Source organism: Pituophis catenifer, unplaced genomic scaffold, assembly GCF_029215685.1.
Source record: "Pituophis catenifer annectens isolate HBS135680 unplaced genomic scaffold, rPitCat1.0.hap2 SCAF_1, whole genome shotgun sequence".
Classification (NCBI taxonomy): Eukaryota; Metazoa; Chordata; class Lepidosauria; order Squamata; family Colubridae; genus Pituophis; species Pituophis catenifer.
Genome location: NW_027256881.1, coordinates 110,841,923 through 110,860,977, shown reverse-complemented (window position 1 = coordinate 110,860,977; position 19,055 = coordinate 110,841,923). Strand labels below are relative to the sequence as shown.

At 40.2% G+C, this 19,055-nt stretch overlaps 1 protein-coding gene across 1 annotated transcript in view; it reads right to left on the bottom strand.

Annotated features, from left to right (window-relative positions):
- MDN1 (midasin AAA ATPase 1) overlaps nt 1-19,055 on the bottom strand; it is a 119,218-nt gene that overhangs the window by 58,087 nt on the left and 42,076 nt on the right. Inside the window, exons 41-53 of the mRNA XM_070932851.1 lie at nt 18,332-18,421; nt 17,967-18,227; nt 16,463-16,733; nt 15,956-16,115; nt 14,834-14,950; nt 14,066-14,274; nt 13,161-13,306; nt 10,067-10,269; nt 7,076-7,296; nt 3,673-3,786; nt 3,150-3,282; nt 2,570-2,679; nt 1,605-1,738 (exon numbers count right to left, since the gene is read on the bottom strand). Coding sequence (XP_070788952.1) covers nt 1,605-1,738; nt 2,570-2,679; nt 3,150-3,282; nt 3,673-3,786; nt 7,076-7,296; nt 10,067-10,269; nt 13,161-13,306; nt 14,066-14,274; nt 14,834-14,950; nt 15,956-16,115; nt 16,463-16,733; nt 17,967-18,227; nt 18,332-18,421 — 2,169 coding nt within the window. The remainder of the gene's footprint in view (nt 1-1,604; nt 1,739-2,569; nt 2,680-3,149; nt 3,283-3,672; nt 3,787-7,075; nt 7,297-10,066; nt 10,270-13,160; nt 13,307-14,065; nt 14,275-14,833; nt 14,951-15,955; nt 16,116-16,462; nt 16,734-17,966; nt 18,228-18,331; nt 18,422-19,055) is intronic.

The window sequence follows — 19,055 nt, the reverse complement described above, 5'->3', positions numbered from 1 at the left end:
TTAGTTCACATGAAGCATATCTTTCAAAGTACAACTTGCTTGGATTGAGTTGAGTTTATCATAGCAAAAACCTGCCATGACACACTCTAGCTCTTCCTCAAACATGTTTGATAACAGAATTATTGGAAGTAGAATCCTAATTAGATACAACTCAGATGCTGAAGTATTGAAGTGATTGCATTTCTTTTTGCTTAGGTCCTCTTTAGTGTATTAGCCTAATTATTTCTCAGGTTTAGCAACCAATTACCAGTCCTTTGTTTCATTCCAGACTGTATACATTTATGGGATTAATCATTCAAAAAATCTATAATACTACATTTTCCCCTCACTACTCTTTGACACTCCTAAACATTTATATGCTAGTCTCATTAGCTCCTCTCCCTAGACCATCCTTCTCAAAGGTTTATTCTACAACACTCATTAATGTTGATGCTTTCTAGCAAAAATTTGTTTAAGCCAGTGGCCCCCAACCTTTTGGACACTAGGAACCGGTTCTGTGGAGAGGTTTTTCCTCTCCACATGGACCAGAGGGGATGTGGTTTTGTGTGCGGCCTGCATCCCATGGATAATAATAATAATAATAATAATTTTATTTCTATACCGCCCTTCTCCCGAAGGACTCAGGGCGGTGTACAGCCTGTTTAAAAACACAAACAAAACAACAATATAAAATTTAAAATAATTAAATAAAGTGGCTCAGATTTAAAACCCCAATAAATTTAAATATCCCAATTTAAAAGCTATTGTGTTGTTAGTCCGGCCTGGCGGAATAATAGGGTCTTCAGTGCGCAGCGAAACGCCCGGAGGTCGGAGATCTTACGAATTTCCGGGGGCAGTTCGTTCCACAGGGATGGGGCTCCCACAGAGAAGGCCCTCCCCCTGGGCGCCGACAGTCGACATAACTTGGTTGACGGCACCCTGAGGAGACCCTCCCTGTGGGAACAGACTGGTCGGTGGGAGGCTATTGGTGGCAGGAGACGGTCTCGGAGGTATCCGGGTCCTATGCCATGGAGTGCTTTAAAGGTGGTAACTAACACCTTGAATCGCACCCGGAAGACCACTGGGAGCCAGTGCAGCTCGCGCAGGAGGGGTGTCACATGGGCACAACGAGTTGTGCCCATAACCACCCGCGCGGCAGCATTCTGGACCAGTTGGAGCCTCCGAGTGCTCTTCAAGGGGAGCCCCATGTAGAGAGCATTACAATAGTCCAACCGGGAAGTAACAAGGGCATGAGTGACCGTGCGTAGGGCGTCCCGATCCAGAAAGGGCTGTAACTGGTGAATCAGGCGAACCTGATAAAAGGCCCCCCTGGCCACGGCCGTCATATGCTCTTCTAAAGACAGCCGTGCATCCAGAAGGACACCTAGATTGCGAGCCCTCTCTGTGGGGGGCAGAGATTCACCCATGGATGGGGCTTTGCTTGTTTGAGCGGCCTGGTTTCTGACATGCCATGGACCGGGGGTGGTTGGGGACCCCTGATTTAAGCAAGTATTTAAAAAAAATACTTTGGGGAAAGGGGGGGGGAGATAATATGGGGACCAGAATGAAAATCAAGATAGTGCTTATAGCTCAAGGGTTAGAAAATATCTGTATTGCCTACTTACTTCATATAATTTCTCATCAGATACAGCAACTTGTGTAGATTTCACCCAGTGCAGTACGAAAGCATCCCAAAGTTCAAAAAAGGCAGCAAGGTGGGCCACAATAGCATGTGGAAGTGAGCTGTGGTTGCCAGGATCTTTTAAGTTCAAAAGATAAAATTAAACAAAAGAAAATATGTACCAATATCTAGTACAGGTTGCATTAACAGTACATTATTCAATCCATGAGTAGGCAGTTAATGAAACACTGAAGATGTCTGCAACCTGTTTTTTTTAATTCTTTGTAGAAAGTTATTATGGTTTATAAATGTGCTATTCTTTTCCTCAGACAATTACTAAATGTAAGGCACACAAAGCTTGAGTTGTACAATCAGAGGCAGCATATGCAACCATCACTCCTCCCCACCACAGCTTGGGTGCATTCCCTAGAGAACTTCAAAAGTCTCTAGACACCTTGGGTGCATTCTCTAGAGATTACACCAACTGTAATTTTAAATCTGGTAAGAGAGGGAAATTAATGGATAGACAAAGAGAAATCCTATTAACTGCATTTAATCATTTCAGTTTAAATTAAGCATTTTTTTTTCTGGGCCTATCCATTAAGTCCACCAGTCCTCAGTTTGAAAGAGTCTGCATGAACTCCCTATGGACTAAAATGAGAATATGCCAACTTGATGCCTTGTGAATTTTGGACAACTCATACAAGTCTCTGCCAAGATTAGGTATTAAGAAAATTGTGCTTCAAACATCTGAAAAGTAGCAACTTGCATGTTTTTTTTCCTTGACAAGAGTCAAAAACTATGCCACATTGTATCAAATCCTTAAAAAAAAACACCTTTAGATATGGAATTTTATACAGTTAAATCTACTTGCAACTATAGTGTCTTTATTCATTTCATCCATTATGATTAAACGAAATGTTAAGTTGCTGAATTTTCACTTATTAAAAGCAGAAGCATAATGTATACCTTTATAGAACTCTACAGATACCCTCAAAGCGCTAGTTCTGGTTTTTTTGATATTAATCAAACTTCTTTCAACATAACTCTTTCTCTCCCGGTTCAGAAACAGGATTGCCCTGTAATTACAATACAATACAGAACAAATGTCACTGAAATTCCTGGAGTAGGAAACACACAGCCCACAAAATAAATTTCATTATGATATCAATGTTACACTAATATAACGCCAAATTTTGCACTAATATAACGCCAAAAATTATAAAATCAATTTATAATTTTTAGAAGGCAACAGGAGAGTAGAAATGGGAGGATATTATTCTTTATGTGATAATCAACAGTAATGAAAAGCGATTTATGAATTTTGGAGAATTTATTTTAAAACAGGAATATGCATTCCCTCATAAATGACGTGAGGGATTCAGATAAAAGCAATAGAACCCTGTATTATTAAAAGTATGAGAATATGGAAAACTGATTATAGGGTTTTTTTAGATATGTTTCTTTCTCTCTCACACACACGCTTGCCTGGTAATGGCAAGCTTTTAACTCTTCTGATAAAAAAAAGTACTCATAGAATTAAACTCACCGATTTGAAAGTGATTTTAGAAGGATAAGCAGCTGGTCTGAGTGTTCTATTTCTGTATCAAAATCGACAGAATTGCTAATCGTATCCAAGCATTGCATGTTCCATCTTGGATCCATAGGAATCACATGTTCATCTAAAAAGAATAAATGGCCAATGAGAAGACTGGTATGCTTATTTATGATCTTGCTAATTGATATCGTGAGGTAGACACACCTTATTGAATGAAATATATGTCTGCAATTATATAGAGAAGTTAAAAAATTTAAAAACAAAACAGAAAACAAATGTATTTTACCTGACATTCAATTACTTCCTATGCCCAGGGTCAAAAGAAAAAAGTTTTTCCAAAAATATTTTTGTTTATTTAGCTCAATTTATTCTTCACTTCCTTTTTACCAGAATATTCAGAAAGTGATTATAAAGCTTTAAAAATTCCATTCCCGTTTCTTAGTGTTCATTATCTGAAAGCTTCAAGAGGAGAATACATACAAAATACTGAGCAGGGGAAAGGAAATCGTCTTACCTGTCATATTTGGCTGCAGCATCTTTATTACATTGCTAATTCCACTTGAGAGGGGGCTGAAGTAGAAATTGTTCAGAGATGCAGCACCCGCTTCCAACTGAGCGTACACAGAATCTGCAGAGAGTAGTAGAACTGTAAGCTTAGGCTGAGATCAAGATGCTCACCAACTTCAGTCTCAGGTTTGAGTACAATATGTGCTTCTGTCCATTTATGTGTATACAGATGGTCCTCGACTTACAACAGTTCATTTAGCGACTGTTCAAAGTTACAACGGCACTGAAAAAAGTGACTTACGCCTTTTTTTCACAGTTTCAACTTTGGACATGTGATCAAAATTCAGGTGCTTGGCAACTGGCTCTTATACATGACAACAGCAGCGTCCCAGGGTTACGTGATCCCTTTTTGCCACCTTCTGACCAGCGAAGTCAATGTGGAAACCAGATTCACGTAACAACCAGGTTACTAATTTAAGAACTATAGTGATTCACTTAACAACTGTGGTGAGAAAGGTCGTAAAATGGGGCAAAACTCACTTAACAAATGTCTCACTTAACAACAGAAATTTTGGGCTCAATTATGGTTATAAGTTGAGGACTACCTGTATGTGCAAGGGATGGAAGGGGGGGGTAGGGGAGATTCCTTCTAACAGGAGAGCTTCAGAAGGCCACCCAAACTTGCTTCCTGCCAAGAGGAGAGGGTCAACCCTTCTTCCACAAAATGGAATCATAATGCTGTTTCACTACTATGTTAAATTCTTCTATTTACTCAGGAAAGAATCATGCAGCATGTTTTCCTATTATACCCTTTCCAGAAACTCCAGTTCTGTACATGATTGACACCAAGAAAACTGTTAAAATGCAAAATGTATTTTTTTTAATATAAAAAAAAAGAAAGCATCAGTAACTCAGACACTGGTTAAAACTTATTTATTTATTTATTTATTTATTTATTTATTTATTTATTTATTTATTTATTTGTTCGATTTATATGCCGCCCTTCTCCGGAGACTTAGGGCGGCTTACAATGCGTTAAGCAATAGCCTTCATACTTTTGTATATACCTGCTTAGCAGGGTGGATAAAAGTCAATGATTTTTTTAAAAAAATCAAAAAAATCAGATTTTTTTGATTTAAATCGGATTTTTTTGATTTTTATCGAATTTATTTTAATAAAAAACTTTTGGGGTAAAAATCTATCGTAAGATAGTTTTCTATTTAAGATACATAAATAATTTAGTTTATTCAGCATGAAATGGAGCTTAGTTATGTAGCATGAGGCTGTATATTCTGCAACACTGGGACTATCGGTGAGTCAACAGTGGGTCAAAGGAGTAGAGAGATGACAGTTGCTCTTTAAAAATTATGATTTAAATCGAGTTGATTTAAATCAAGCCTTTTTACTAGTGATTTAAATCATGATTTAAATTGTGATTTAAATCAACTCGATTTAAATCAAATCCACCCTGCTGCTTAGTAGGGCTTTCGGCCCCACCTAAGCAGTGTTCTTTTTTATACAAAGTCAGCTTATTGCCCCCACAATCCGGGTCCTCATTTTACCTACCTCGGAAGGATGGAAGGCTGAGTCAACCTTGAGCCTGGTGAGATTTGAACTCGCAGTAATTGCAGGCAGCTGGAAGCTAAATGTTACGTAACAGCACTTTAGTCCGCTGCACTACCAAGGCTCCTTAGCCTTGTATCTTTTTGAGATACAATGCGGAATGAAAATCTCTGATGAGCCTAAAGGTGTGAACCCATAAAACTGAGGACAACCGAAAAACATGCAGTTTTGGGTACCTCTACAAATCAGACCAGAAGGAATTTGTACAGAAAGCAATCTCTGGAATCCACAATGGAGGAAGAAGAAATTGAAGAAGGAGAAATTGAAGAACAAGAAGAAATACTTCTTTTAGTTATGGTATTTCACTACCATAGAAAAGATAAGAATTTCTTATGGCCTAAGGAACTTATTTTTATTATAACAATGTTAGCTTGTTTTGTGGCAGCTAATGTGCTGACATCATCGGGCGGTTGGGTCTAGAAACTTTGAGGTGAGGTGGAACTGGACTCTAGGGTAGTTCAGGGCTAAAGCAGATTTTGACTTTAAAGTGGGGAAGATGATGGACTTTGCTGTTCAGGAAATGACAACAAATATTTAATAATTGGGGAAGATGGAGAAAGATGCAGAAACACCTTCTCTTATGTTTACATTTATTCTGACTTTATAAACTTCCATTACATTTGAAAGGGGAAAGGGAGGAACGAGACAAGGAGATAGGTATCTATTTTTTAATGGAAGCAGTTGATGCTTTATGCAGTGGCTGATCAGTAATATTGGAATCAACTGAATTCTGTACACGTAGTCCTCATTTAAGGACTGTTCATAACTATGATGATGATGAAAAAAAAAACTTTGCACCATTGCTTTTATGACTTTCACAGGTCTATAAAGCAAAGAACAGCTGAATTAAGATATAAACATTGTTGTGGTTTAGTGACTATCTCATTTAACAGCTGCCAATCCTAGTGGTGGTCACTGAATGTGTACTATGTTTGAAAAAGACATTGAATGTAAATGAGGCAGTTCCTGGAGCAAAACCTTTGCCCGAGAATGAATGATTCAGAAAAAGAAGACAGCTTTCTTCACAAGCTTTTTAATGAAAAGGCTGCATTTTTTTTTTTTTTTTGCTGCTATCTGAAAATCTGTATTATGTAAGTTTTCAATTTTCACTCACTAAGTAGAGAGCTTAGGGAAAACTCAGGTACTGTCTTTTTGTATGAAACTGTTCACCTGCACTGGGGAGAAAACAGCAGCAGCCTTGCTATCCCTCTCAACTGAGAGAATCAAAGTGACTGCAGCTGCCAGCACGCTCTCTGCACTGGTGTGCTGGGGAGACTCATAGCAGGAGCTTCCCTGACAGCTCACAATTTTCTTCTCCTACATCTGACCTGCTGTGTCTCCTTTTTTGTGCTTTTGTTAAAGAGAGGCTCTCATTATGAGAAGGAAAGAGATAAAACACCAACTTTTCTTTTAGAAAAGTTCTCTAAAAATACAAGTAAGGCAGGAAAAGTAAGGACATTTTCTTTGAGAAAATTTTAAAGAAGGATGCCTGAAAAGGAAACTCTTCCAAAGAGTGGATTTTTTTAAAATGAAAAATTAGAAAGGAGAAAAACTCAATTGTCTGGCTTGTACATAATGCTAAATCACATTTATTTTGCCAGACTGTATTTGTCAGAATATACTAATTCATTCCATTTGATAACTATTTTACCTGTTCATTCTAGGTATCAAATTATCAGGATAATATCCCTCCCTCCCTCCCTCCCTCCATCAATACAGGCAGTCTTTCAGCACTGCAAACACGGCAATCAGCTTTTCTTCAGCAGAAGGTAAGAGCTGATACTTACCAGGTACTTCAGCTAAATTCTTTTTTATCTGATTAAGCCATCCAACTCTGAGTGTCCAGTCCTGATTAGTGGCTTTCTCTATGAATAACTTAACAGCTGCAGAAAGAACTTCTAAGTCATCCGCCCAGGACTCATTCATCTCTACTGCAGCAAATTTGAGACAATCTGAATTTGCAGACCACAGAATTTTCATAAAGTCACGTATATTAAGAGGAAGTGTCCTGAAACAGAAGTTATTTTTTAAAAAAACAATACAATACAAAGGACTCATCATCGTCTCTATATAAATGCCAAAGGACTGGGAGAGACATTTCTCGTTAACAGTGGATTTCTCCAATGGCACACTTTCCCATTGCAATTTCTCCCAATTTGATGGAGAAGATGCTACCCAAACCTTCAGAGCCAGTTGGGAGAATGCCCAGGAGGAGAAATCATTTTGGTCAGTAATGAAGGCATAATGTCCAACAGGCAGAAATTACTACATATAGCCACATCAGATATTAGTTGATATTAAATGGTTAGAAGCAAATAGGGCTTTCAACCCCATTGCATCAAGATCTGAGACCTAATCCTTAATTACATTTTGCATTCAAGCAAAATGCTTAGTTACAATTAAGAAAGAGAAAAACCCTGATGAGAAATAATGTGTATACAGGGCTAAAAGTAGCCCCAAGCCTTAATATTATCTGTATTTTATTATGATCCTACTTTAAAAGCACATCTTCATGTCTTATTAGATGACAACCATCATATGTGAGGAGAGTCTGAAGGATGTCAATTTCCCCTTTCCCTTGATAACATCCTTCCCAGGCATCTCTGCATGCAACTATCCAGGGAGAAGGCTCTGTCATACCTATAATTAACCACACAGAGGCTTTCAACTGAGCTAAAACATCACTTTGAAGATGATTCTGCATTTGAAACTGAACATATAAAAGTCCCCCCCCCCCTTTTTTTCCGGACATTCATACAGACACACCACCTCCCATTCTGATTCACATCTAAACTCTTATCTGAAGTGCATGGCATGGCTTCCATAATTATATGGTGATTCCCCCAAAGCAGGACCTGAAACATGTATTTCATTGTCACATTTAACAGAATTAAAGTGCCATTTTAAATACACTTCAGGGCTGGTACGAAGGAAGGCTATCATTTCAGGCAGAAAAGGACCAATGATATCAGCCTTCCCTGTATCCTCACCACACATTCTTTTGGAGAACTAATTATGTTTCAAACCTATAGTCACTTACTTACTTACTTACTTACTTACTTACTTAATGTATGGCTACAATGTCAGGGAAATCTACAAATGCGAGGCACAATGCAGTCCTGACAGCCTTAAGTTTTGTTGTTGACAGCTTTGTTGAAGTATATCTCCCAAACTTGAAATGTGACATATTTATGAGGAGCCTTGAATATACTTTTAACTATGAGATTACATACACTTGGAAGATGCCTGTGTATTAAATTGTCAACCCTCAGCCTTTGAATTTGCTTTATTTCGACAGAGAGGAAAAATAAAACTATATGATTGCATTTGATACAGATTTAATGTTGTTTTAAAAACTGAGCCGTGGTATTTTCTATTAAGATGTAACTCATAATTTTATTTAGTTATTTTTATTATTCATATAGTGGGGCAAAAAAGTATTTAGTCAGCCACCAATTGTGCAAGTTCTCGCACTTAAAAAGATGAGAGAGGCCTGTAATTGTCATCATAGGTAGACCTCAATTATGAGAGACAAAATGAGAAAACAAATCCAGCCAATCACATTGTCTGATTTGGAAAGAATTTATTTGCAAATTATGGTGGAAACTAAGTATTTGGTCATCTACAAACAAGCAAGATTTCTGGCTCTCACAGACCTGTAACTTCTTCTTTAAGAGGCTCCTCTGTCCTCCACTCATTACCTGTATTAATGGCACCTGTTTGAACTTGTAATCAGTATAAAAGACACTGTCCACAACCTCAAACAGTCACACTCCAAACTCCACTATGGTGAAGACCAAAGAGCTGTCGAAGGACACCAGAAACAAAATTGTAGACCTGCACCAGGCTGGGAAGACTGAATCTGCAATAGGCAAGCAGCTTGGTGTGAAGAAATCAACTGTGGGAGCAATAATTAGAAAATGGAAGACATACAAGACCACTGATAATCTCCCTCGATCTGGGGCTCCATGCAAGATCTCACCCCGTGGGGTCAAAATGATCGCAAGAACGATGAGCAAAAATCCCAGAACCACACAGGGGGACCTAGTGAATGACCTGCAGAGAGCTGGGACCAATGTAACAAAGGCTACCATCAGCAGCCCCACTGTATTTCTATGCCGCCCACTGTCCAAGGACTCTGGGCAGCTTACACCAAAGACAGTATACTAAATAGCATATTGCCCCCAACAATCTGGGTCCTCATTTTACCCACCTCGGAAGGATGGAAGGCTGAGTCAACCTTGAGCCGGTGAGATTTGATCCGCTGATCTGCTGAACTAGCAGTCAGCTGAAGTAGCTGCAGTACTACACTCTAACCACTGCGCCACCTCAGCTCAGTTATTCCATATAATTCCCTATGATTAAAAAAAAAAGCTCACTTTTGTGCTATTTCTTATCTTTGTTTCACCTTGCTTTTCCTTCTATTTTTCTTTTCTTTCTTTCCATTTGCTACTTGTTCAGTGGTATTCTTTAGGATTTTTAAATATATAGTTTTGATTGAATTGTGTACAGGGTTTAGAAGTTCTGGTGAACTTCTTTTTGAAGAAAAATTCCAGCTGGTTTCTATAGAGCAGGAGTGTCCAACCTTAGCAACCTAGTTGGTTGGAAATTCTGGGAGTTGAAGTCCTCAAATCTTAAAGTTGCCAGGGTTGGACACCCCTGCTGTAGAGTTATTAGGGATGGGTTCTTTCTCCTGAGCCAGCAAATGATCCTCAACCAGAATTATTTCACCTGGGAATGTTAACCTTTAATTGCCAAATGAAACATTTCTTGCCCACCTGTTGCTTTTTAGGTTCAGTCTGTTCAGGCAATAGGCTAGGACTTGCCCATCACTATGAACTGTAGAAAGGAGAGAATCTTCAGCTGCAAACACAGCACTGCAGGTCGAATCTGGCCATAATCCCAAAGCAAGGAGAGAAGTGTCCTTTGTTTCATCTGACTCCAATGCTGAAACATGCTTCATTATCAAATCAAGCACAAGCTAACGTAAGGACACACAAAAAGAGGGTGCAAAAGAGGTTATGCAACATTTCCTCTATTATAAAATATGAAAAACAAAAGTGCTTTCGTTGCACTCTCTGAAAATTAAGAGTTACGTAACATTACTTCGGCACAAACACAATTCCTCTGCAGGGTCCTTGGTGCTCTCTAAACTTGGTTGTTTCTTGCAGAGGCCCTAGCAAACCTCACTTCCTGCTATCACTGATGATGTTACCTAGTTTGGTAGTGAAACATCTGCAAGAAGACAATATAGCTTGCAAAATCTCACCCCACTTCCCCTTTGCAGTTATATTATCGCATTTTGATTGCTTGGCAAGCTGGTCACGCTTATCTATCTAGACCCGTACCAGTCGGGCTTCAGGCAGGGGTACAGCACTGAAACGGCATTGGTCGCGTTGGTGGATGATCTCTGGAGGGCTTGGGACAGGGGTTGCTCCTCTGTCCTAGTCCTATTAGACCTCTCAGCGGCTTTTGATACCATCGACCATGGTATCATGCTGCAGCGGTTGAGGGGGTTAGGAATAGGGGGCACCGTTCTGCGGTGGTTCTCCTCCTTCCTCTCCGACCGCTCGCAGTTTGTGTTGGCAGGGGGACAGAGGTCGACCTCGAGGCATCTCGCATGGGGAGTGCCGCAAGGGTCGGTCCTCTCGCCTCTCCTGTTCAACATTTATGTGAAGCCGCTGGGTGAGATCATCCGTGGTTTTGGGGTGAAGTGTCATCTGTACGCTGACGATACTCAGCTGTACATCTCCACCCCAGACCACCCCAATGATGCCCTTGATGTGATGTCCCGCTGCCTGGAGGCCGTGCGGGCCTGGATGGGGAGGAACAGGCTCAGACTCAACCCCTCCAAGACCGAGTGGCTGTGGCTTCCGGCGCCCCGATATAGTCAGCAGGTGCCATCGCTGACTTTTGGGGGTGAATCCTTGCCCCCCACAGAGAGGGCTCGCAATCTGGGTGTCCTCCTGGACGCACGGCTGTCTTTAGAAGAGCACATGACGGCCGTGGCCAGGGGGGCCTTTTATCAGGTTCGCCTGATTCGCCAGTTGCAGCCCTTTCTGGATTGGGACGCCTTGCGCACGGTCACTCACGCCCTTGTCACCTCCCGGTTGGACTATTGTAATGCTCTCTACATGGGGCTCCCCTTGAAGAGCACTCGGAGGCTCCAACTGGTCCAGAATGCGGCCGCGCGGGTGGTTATGGGTGCAACTCGTTGCGCCCACGTGACACCCTTCCTGCGCGAGCTGCACTGGCTCCCAGTGGTCTTCCGGGTGCGATTCAAGGTGTTGGTTACCACCTTTAAAGCGCTCCATGGCATAGGACCCGGGTACCTTCGAGACCGACTTCTGCCACCAATAGCCTCCCACCGACCAGTCCGCTCCCACAGAGAGGGTCTCCTCCGGGTGCCATCAGCCAAGTTATGTCGGCTGGCGACACCCAGGGGGAGGGCCTTCTCTGTGGGAACCCCAGCCCTGTGGAATGAACTGCCCCCCGAAATACGAAAGATTTCCGACCTCCGGGTGTTTCGCTGCGCTCTGAAGACCCTGTTGTTCCGCCAGGCAGGGCTATTAACATAACGTTTTAAATTGGGATATTTTAAATTTCTGGGATTTTAATTGGAGCCTAATTATTTAATGATTTTAAATTTTAAATTGTTGTTGTGTTTTTGTGTTTTAAATAGGCTGTACACCGCCCTGAGTCCTTCGGGAGAAGGGCGGTATAGAAATAAAATTATTTATTTATTTATTTTTATTTTATTGCTGATTGCCAATACATGATCAGTATTTGTAGACTTGCTGTTTGCTCTCTGCTGGCTTCCCCAGAAAGTCAATGGGTAAGCTGGCAGGGAAGGTTACAAGCTGCTGCTTGCCAAAAAGATTCATTTTGGGGATGGGGCGGGGTGTGTTAAATGAAAGAATTTCCTGTCAAAGATTTTCAGATCTATGCAAGCAGACATGGAGCTCAAATCCTTCATATCTGCTTGCATGAAGCTAAAATCCCTTCACAGGGAACTCTTTCAGCCAGCCCCCAGAGATGAACTGAAATCCAAGCAGGATTTTCAGCTCCTGAGCAAAGACAGCACAGTAAGGTAAGAAGGGCAGGTGTTTGGTGGGGGGATGGCATGGAGAAGATGTAAGCCACGTAAGTGTGTTTCTCCACTTGGGCTGGAAATCCTGCTTGGACTTTGGCAGGGAGGATTTACAGCTCCTGAGTGGAGAGACACAGCCTCCATCGAGTCTCCTTGGATCTCCTCCACCTCCCCTGAAGCGCCCTATGCTCGTTACCTAGGACTTTGTCCACCTAACAATCTTAAGGTCACTTAACAACTATAACCAGAAGTGCTGAGATCGCAGTAGTTGAATAAACCAGTCATGTGACTTCTTATTTAATGACTGCTTCGCTTCAACGACGGAGATTCCAGTCTCAATAGTGGTTGTAACTCAAGAAGTACCCCTATTATTATTCAGTTTGAGATCCCAATAATGCATTATAGATTTAATATTTTAAAAGAGCTAGACAGAGTAGATCAATTTTTTAGATGCTAAGAAGAAATAGGAATAAATTCATGAAATACATTTTAAAATACTCAGCTGACCCGATTCTTATTCTGCCAGTCTTAAAAGTCTAGTACATTTTAAGATGGATTCAAATTATTCTAAGAAATTTTGGATGCTACCTACTTTGGAATAAATTTTGAATAAAAAACAGGTTCTGCTTTCTTGGCTAATATCTGTGCTTTGTTTTTGGATCCATTTTTGTCAGGTGCTCAGTGTATGAGAGTTAATGTTTGTGAAAACATGGAATCCACTGTAAACGAGTAAATTCTTTGATTTTCTTCTACAAACCAGATTGTATCTGAAAGCAGATTACCTTTTTATCCTTTGGGGACTGCTGTGCAGATGCATAAACCTCCCAACATGCTTTATAGAAACTCTTTGCTAAACCAAGTCCTCGGTGCAACCGCTGCACAATCAGTGTGGCCGTGTGGATCAGAGTTGAAAGACTATATGTGGAACCTGAAAAGCAAAACGTCACCATCTGCATTTGAGGAGTATTTGCATTAAATATATAGAGAATTGTAACTATTTACTGTCAAAATGGTAAATTACATTGTTTTTCCTTTTTTCTTTGTTGTATTTTTTAAAACTTTTTCTTTTAAAGCACTTTTTATGTGGTCTCCCCCCCTTTTCTTTGCAAAAGTATTTCTAATATAATTATCTTCGTGTTTTGTTCTCTGTCTTTCTCTTTTTTGTTAAAAGCAATATAAACAAATACATGTTTCATTTCTGAACAGCAAAATAAGTAACTTGATTATGTGCTAATAAGATGGTTTTGATTCCTTTAATGACCACCACATAGCTAGATTTTCTCCAGGAGGATCTGTTCCCCAAACTAGTTCATTCTTCCAGTATTGTACCCACTGCCCCTGTTAGTTGTCCTTTTCTTCTCTTTCCTTCCATCTTTTCCAGCATTATAAGCAAACCTTTGAGCCTGGTTATTTGCACGCAAGTGAGAACTCTGCACTGATTAAAAGCTTATACAATGCGCTTCATACTGGTCTAAGAATCCTCAAAACCAGGGGTGTCAAACTTGTGGCCCATGGACCAGATGCGTCATGCGCAGGCCACGCCCACCCCAGCTCCGCGAATAGGAAAAATGTCGTGAAACATCACATGATGGCAACGTGACGCTGCAAATTTGATGCCCGTGCTCAAACATATCTAAAGAAAATAAATTTATCCATCCTCTGTCAAGTTACGATATGCGCATCTCACCTGCTAGAGTTTCCTTGGCTTCTGTGTGCACAGCTATGAGCGTATCACATATGCCATTTCCCAACAGCCCCAGGCCATGCAACAGCAGCTTCACATCATGAGGATCCAGTGGACTTTCATGAGTGTCTCCTGGAATATAGACTTCAACGCCACGATTCCGCATGGCTCGGGATATTTCCCCGTGTGCGGGATCCATTGAAAGAAAAAGTCTATTAACAAGAGCAGAACATCCAGCATCATATTTTACTGCTAAAACGGAGTGAGAGACGCAGTAGGAAAAGAGACAACTCAAGAACTTCGTAAGACACATGCCCATGATGCTTAGTAAAAGCAGCCTCCACAGTAGTTTTCTAAATCGCTCCTCCCACCAATCCAAAATGCTTGTATATATTTGGTGAGTTTGATACTACAGCTTAGGCTATAACCCCATCGTTGTTTAATGTAAAAACAGGCAATTATTTTTTTTCCATTTGGGTCATTATTTAAGATTTTCTGATTTGACAGTGGTTTTCTGCTCCAATTTTAATAGCAGAACCCACAGCTTCCTTCTTCTGGCCTGGTGGCTTAACTACTAGACCAAATTGACTTTTCTGTTCTCTTTTCTGTGCTTGTGAATTGTAAAAGATCTCTAATAAAAATGATCCTCTGTGCACCTAGAAGATGAATGAAACCCAACTCTATATCTATTTTCAAAGGGATATTTATAAAAGATGGGAATTATTAATTCAAAAGACATTTCTACAAATGCTAAGAGATTAGGTACAGTACCTGAAATTCGGGTGTGGAACAACACTGGGAGTTACTCCATCTGTCACTCCTCTTTCACTCAAGGTCAGGACTCCTCCGGGTTCAAGCAGAGCATTCAAGCGGTCCAACACAGAAGGGCTGCAAGTTAAAAAGGGAAACCACAGCAACCTCAGTTAAGTTATGAAATGAGTTCAAAACAAATTCACGAGGAAACAATACAGATCTTTTGTTTTTAAGAAACAGAAATCAGTTACCATTTTTAATCATTTATCAGCTTATTCCCTGGTGAATTTTATTACTCTATGTGCCAGTGTTGGGTTGTCCCCGTTTCGCACCGGTTCTATAGAACCGGTAGTAAAACCGGCGGGAGGCTCCACCCACCAACCCCAATGTCATCAGAACACTTCTGCGCATGTGCAGAAAAGTACATGCGTATGCGAGCAAAGCGAGCGCATGGCCCCGTTGCGAACTGGTAGTAAAGGGAAGTAGAACCCACCTACACCCACATTTTATAATGTGATTATAAAATAATCACATGTGCCTTGGAGGAATAAGATCCCATCTACCTAGCAAGACATCTGTGATGCTGGGAATGAGCATCTTAGTTCAATAATTTATACATATGTGCCAGCTTGCATTATACAGGAATAACAGGGGTGTGAGCAAATACAAAGTAGTTTCAGATTTTTTTCTATAAAATGCAAGACAGATGTGAGATCAAATGTGCTGAATAATCTGGTATCAAGGATCTTTTGAGGCAAAACAGATTAAGCCCCATATGAATCATTATCTAAATTGCACTAGAAATGGAGAGGTTGAGATCAGGAAAACAGCAGCAAACTTATTATTTTTCTCTTTATCTACACAGGGACTCAGTTCAAATTCTTCTAGGTCTTTAATTTAACTAGCCTGTGTCAGAGACAATTAATTAATTCACAGTTCAGCATTATGACAAAAAAGACCCAGCCCCATTTTATTGTGGGGTTTTTCCCCCCTGAAATAAAAATCTTGTTAAGAACTGGATTGATGTTATCTAACAATATTAGCAAGTCTTTATGATACATCAGATGTGTAGTTGACATTCTCTGCTTTTTTTACAATGGTAGGTAAAAACAAACCCTGTAATTCCTATAGTAATTTTACCTGCAGAAATTCACATTGTCCATTAGAAGCCAGTCTCCAGCCTCTAAAGCCTGAACTAACATCCCATCAACCCATTCAAAAGTCCCATGGTTATGGCTATTCATAAATTGAACTACTTGCAACTTGAAGTGACGAAACTCTTCTACAAGTGTTGAAAATCCTAGAATGAGAGTAGCCAAAAAAAGGTTTCAATATTTCTGTGCACCAAGAAGCTGGCCTTCAACATTTACAAACATTAGCCCTAAAAACGGTTGATCATGGAAAAAACACACCTGCATTTTGGTTAACCATCATTCTTATTTTCATTTGAATTTGTAACATAGAATAATGACTTTAAGAAAGTATATTGTTCTTCATAACTGCAATAGTTGCAATAAAGCAGCAAATTTGGCTCCTCAAATAAATGCTCAAAACAAGTAAACAAAATGGGCACGAGTACACACACACACAATTATAAATTATATATTAATATTATATATTTAAAAAGGCTTTGACTTTCCTGCATACCTGTCTTTGAAAATGAGCTGATCTTGGTATTGAGTCTCTGGACTAGCACAAGCACTCCTTCCAATTTATTCACCAGTTCAATGGTTATATTTTGATTCCCTTCGCCAAGAGATTTGGGTTTGAAATTAAGAATGAAATTGCTCCAGGCACGCAAGACAACTTCAGCATCCTCCGGGCACATGGTATTGAGGAGGAGACTGTCTCTTAGAAGGGTGCTGACAACATTCTCTACCTTTTCCAGTAAGAATTTCCATGGCCGAATGATGTCAACCTACAAAAGATATTAATACATCAGTCACAGTTGCACCCCATTGCCATATTATAACTGGAGTTCAACTACTTATTCTGAATGAATGCTCTGTCTTCAAACAGAACTAACCTGACAATATGTAGTTAAGGAAGTAGTTGGCCTTGTTAGCATGGACAAGGTTAAAGAAAAACTTAAGGTGGGACAGCTTCTGTTCAGGGTTTCTTTGGTAGCCAACTTTCCCATCTTCCTTACAGAGTAATGCAAGGTGATTGTGGGGTCCTTGGAGCTCTTTATGCTTGGTTGTTTTCTTGCAGATGTTTCATTACCCAACTAGGTAATATCACCAGCGCACTGATGTGTAGCATTGACAATGTTACCTAGTTGGATAATGAAACTTTGCAAGAAAACAATCAAATTCAGAGAGCACCAAGGACCCCACTGTTCAACCCTGAGCTACAAATATTCTCGTCTAATGTAAGCTGATTGTTAGAATGTGGGAGTCTATTAATTTTTGAGGAAACTACACAGCCACCCAAGCTACCAAAGACATGAACCCAGATTTCTCTGTCAAAAAGAGACTTAGGAAATGAATATAAGATTCTATTGGGCTGGTAACATGAAACTTCAAGAATTGCTCCCCATCTCTGTTGCCCAGTCAATGAAGAAAGAAGGACACTTGATTTAAGCTACTCATTCCTCCAGGCAGAGTCAGCATAAAGATGACAGTTCTACCCTCCTACTGCAAAAGTAAGCAAAACACTATCTTGTTTTTGGGGCCACGATGGCTTTTAAAACTTGCAGAAGACCATTAAGCCATGGTGGTACAGTGCTTAGAATGCAGTACTGCAGGCTACTTCCGCTGGCTGCCAGCAGTTTGCCAGTTTGAGTCTCACCAGGCTCAAGGTTGACTCAGCTTCCCATCCTTCTCAAATCGGTAATATGAGGACCCAGATTGTTGGGGGCAATATGCTTATACTGTAAACCGCTTATAGAGGGCTTTAAAGCACTGTGAACTGGTATATAAGTCTAAGTGCTATTGCTATTATCTGCTCCCTCCCCCAAATTTTGGCACAGTGCATACTAGCCATGCCTCTGCACCACCTAGCAGGCTGTCTACCCCCACTCCCAGTTTTAAAAAAATTACCTGTTCCTTCTCTATCCACACATAGTAGGGAAGCTCTATTTGTATTAATCTTATTTTTGTTTAAAAATGAATAAGAACTGCAAAAAAAAAAAAAAAGAGTAAACACCTACTTGCTCAAATCCACCTAATAGCTCTGTAGTATCCATGGAACTGTTCATTGGCATAATCTTTAACTGATGTCCTGTTAGATATGCCAGTAACTGAAGCAGGCTGGTCTTGCCAGAAGCAGCTGGGCCCACCAAGATTACCATCCAGCTCATATGTACACATTTCATGATGGCTTCCAGGGGCTGTAGTGAATGGTGGAGAAGTGACAGATTTCTACCTGGAGGCGGGACATAATTAGCGCGGGAGAGGACTGAGTAGCCAACCTTTGGGAAAAACAAAAATAGCATTACTTTCATATGAAAACAGGGAGAAATAGAAGGGTAAACAAAATAATTCTACAATAGTAATAGTCTTTATTTCCTTTTACCTGAATATCATAAGGTGTGATGTAGAATTGCCTACTTCCTATATAGGGGTTATAATTCTGCCCAAAAATGTCCTTGAACAGAGACACTACCTAAATAGATAAAAAAAGAAGCAACCAAATCATTCATATTGAATAATCAATGTTCATTTTCCCCCCTACAATCTTCCTATGAACTATTACAGGATGTTTTTATCCAAAACTTTTCTTTCCCCAAAGGACCGTATGTAACCTTGGTGCAGACTTTTAAAACCACCCGATTCAAGGTAATCTGTGTTACTTTTAACACTTGAGGTTGTTTATTGCCAGACATTCTACAGCACAGAGAGTAAAATTTGACTATGCTCATCTGAGACTAGTGTATGAAGTGTAACTGGCACAGAATTGTGAATAATTTTAAAGGCTGATTTTTAAGGATCTAAGGAGTTGCATAATCTGTAAATTATTCACTCAAATCATAACTCTGACAAATTGGCAAAGCTTGGGAAGAAGACAGTCAAGACCTCAATCACCCTATCATCAGATGAAGTTCTGGAAACTCCATGATGCAAGTGAACACATCCTTGCAAGTATACATAGAAACATGTCTACCGTATTTTCCGGCGTATAAGACGACTTTTTAACACATGAAAATCTTCTCAAAAGTCGGGGTTCGTCTTATACGCTGGGTGTCATTCTCCTGTAACCAGGCTGACGAGCCTTAAATGGCTCTTGCGATCCAAGCTCT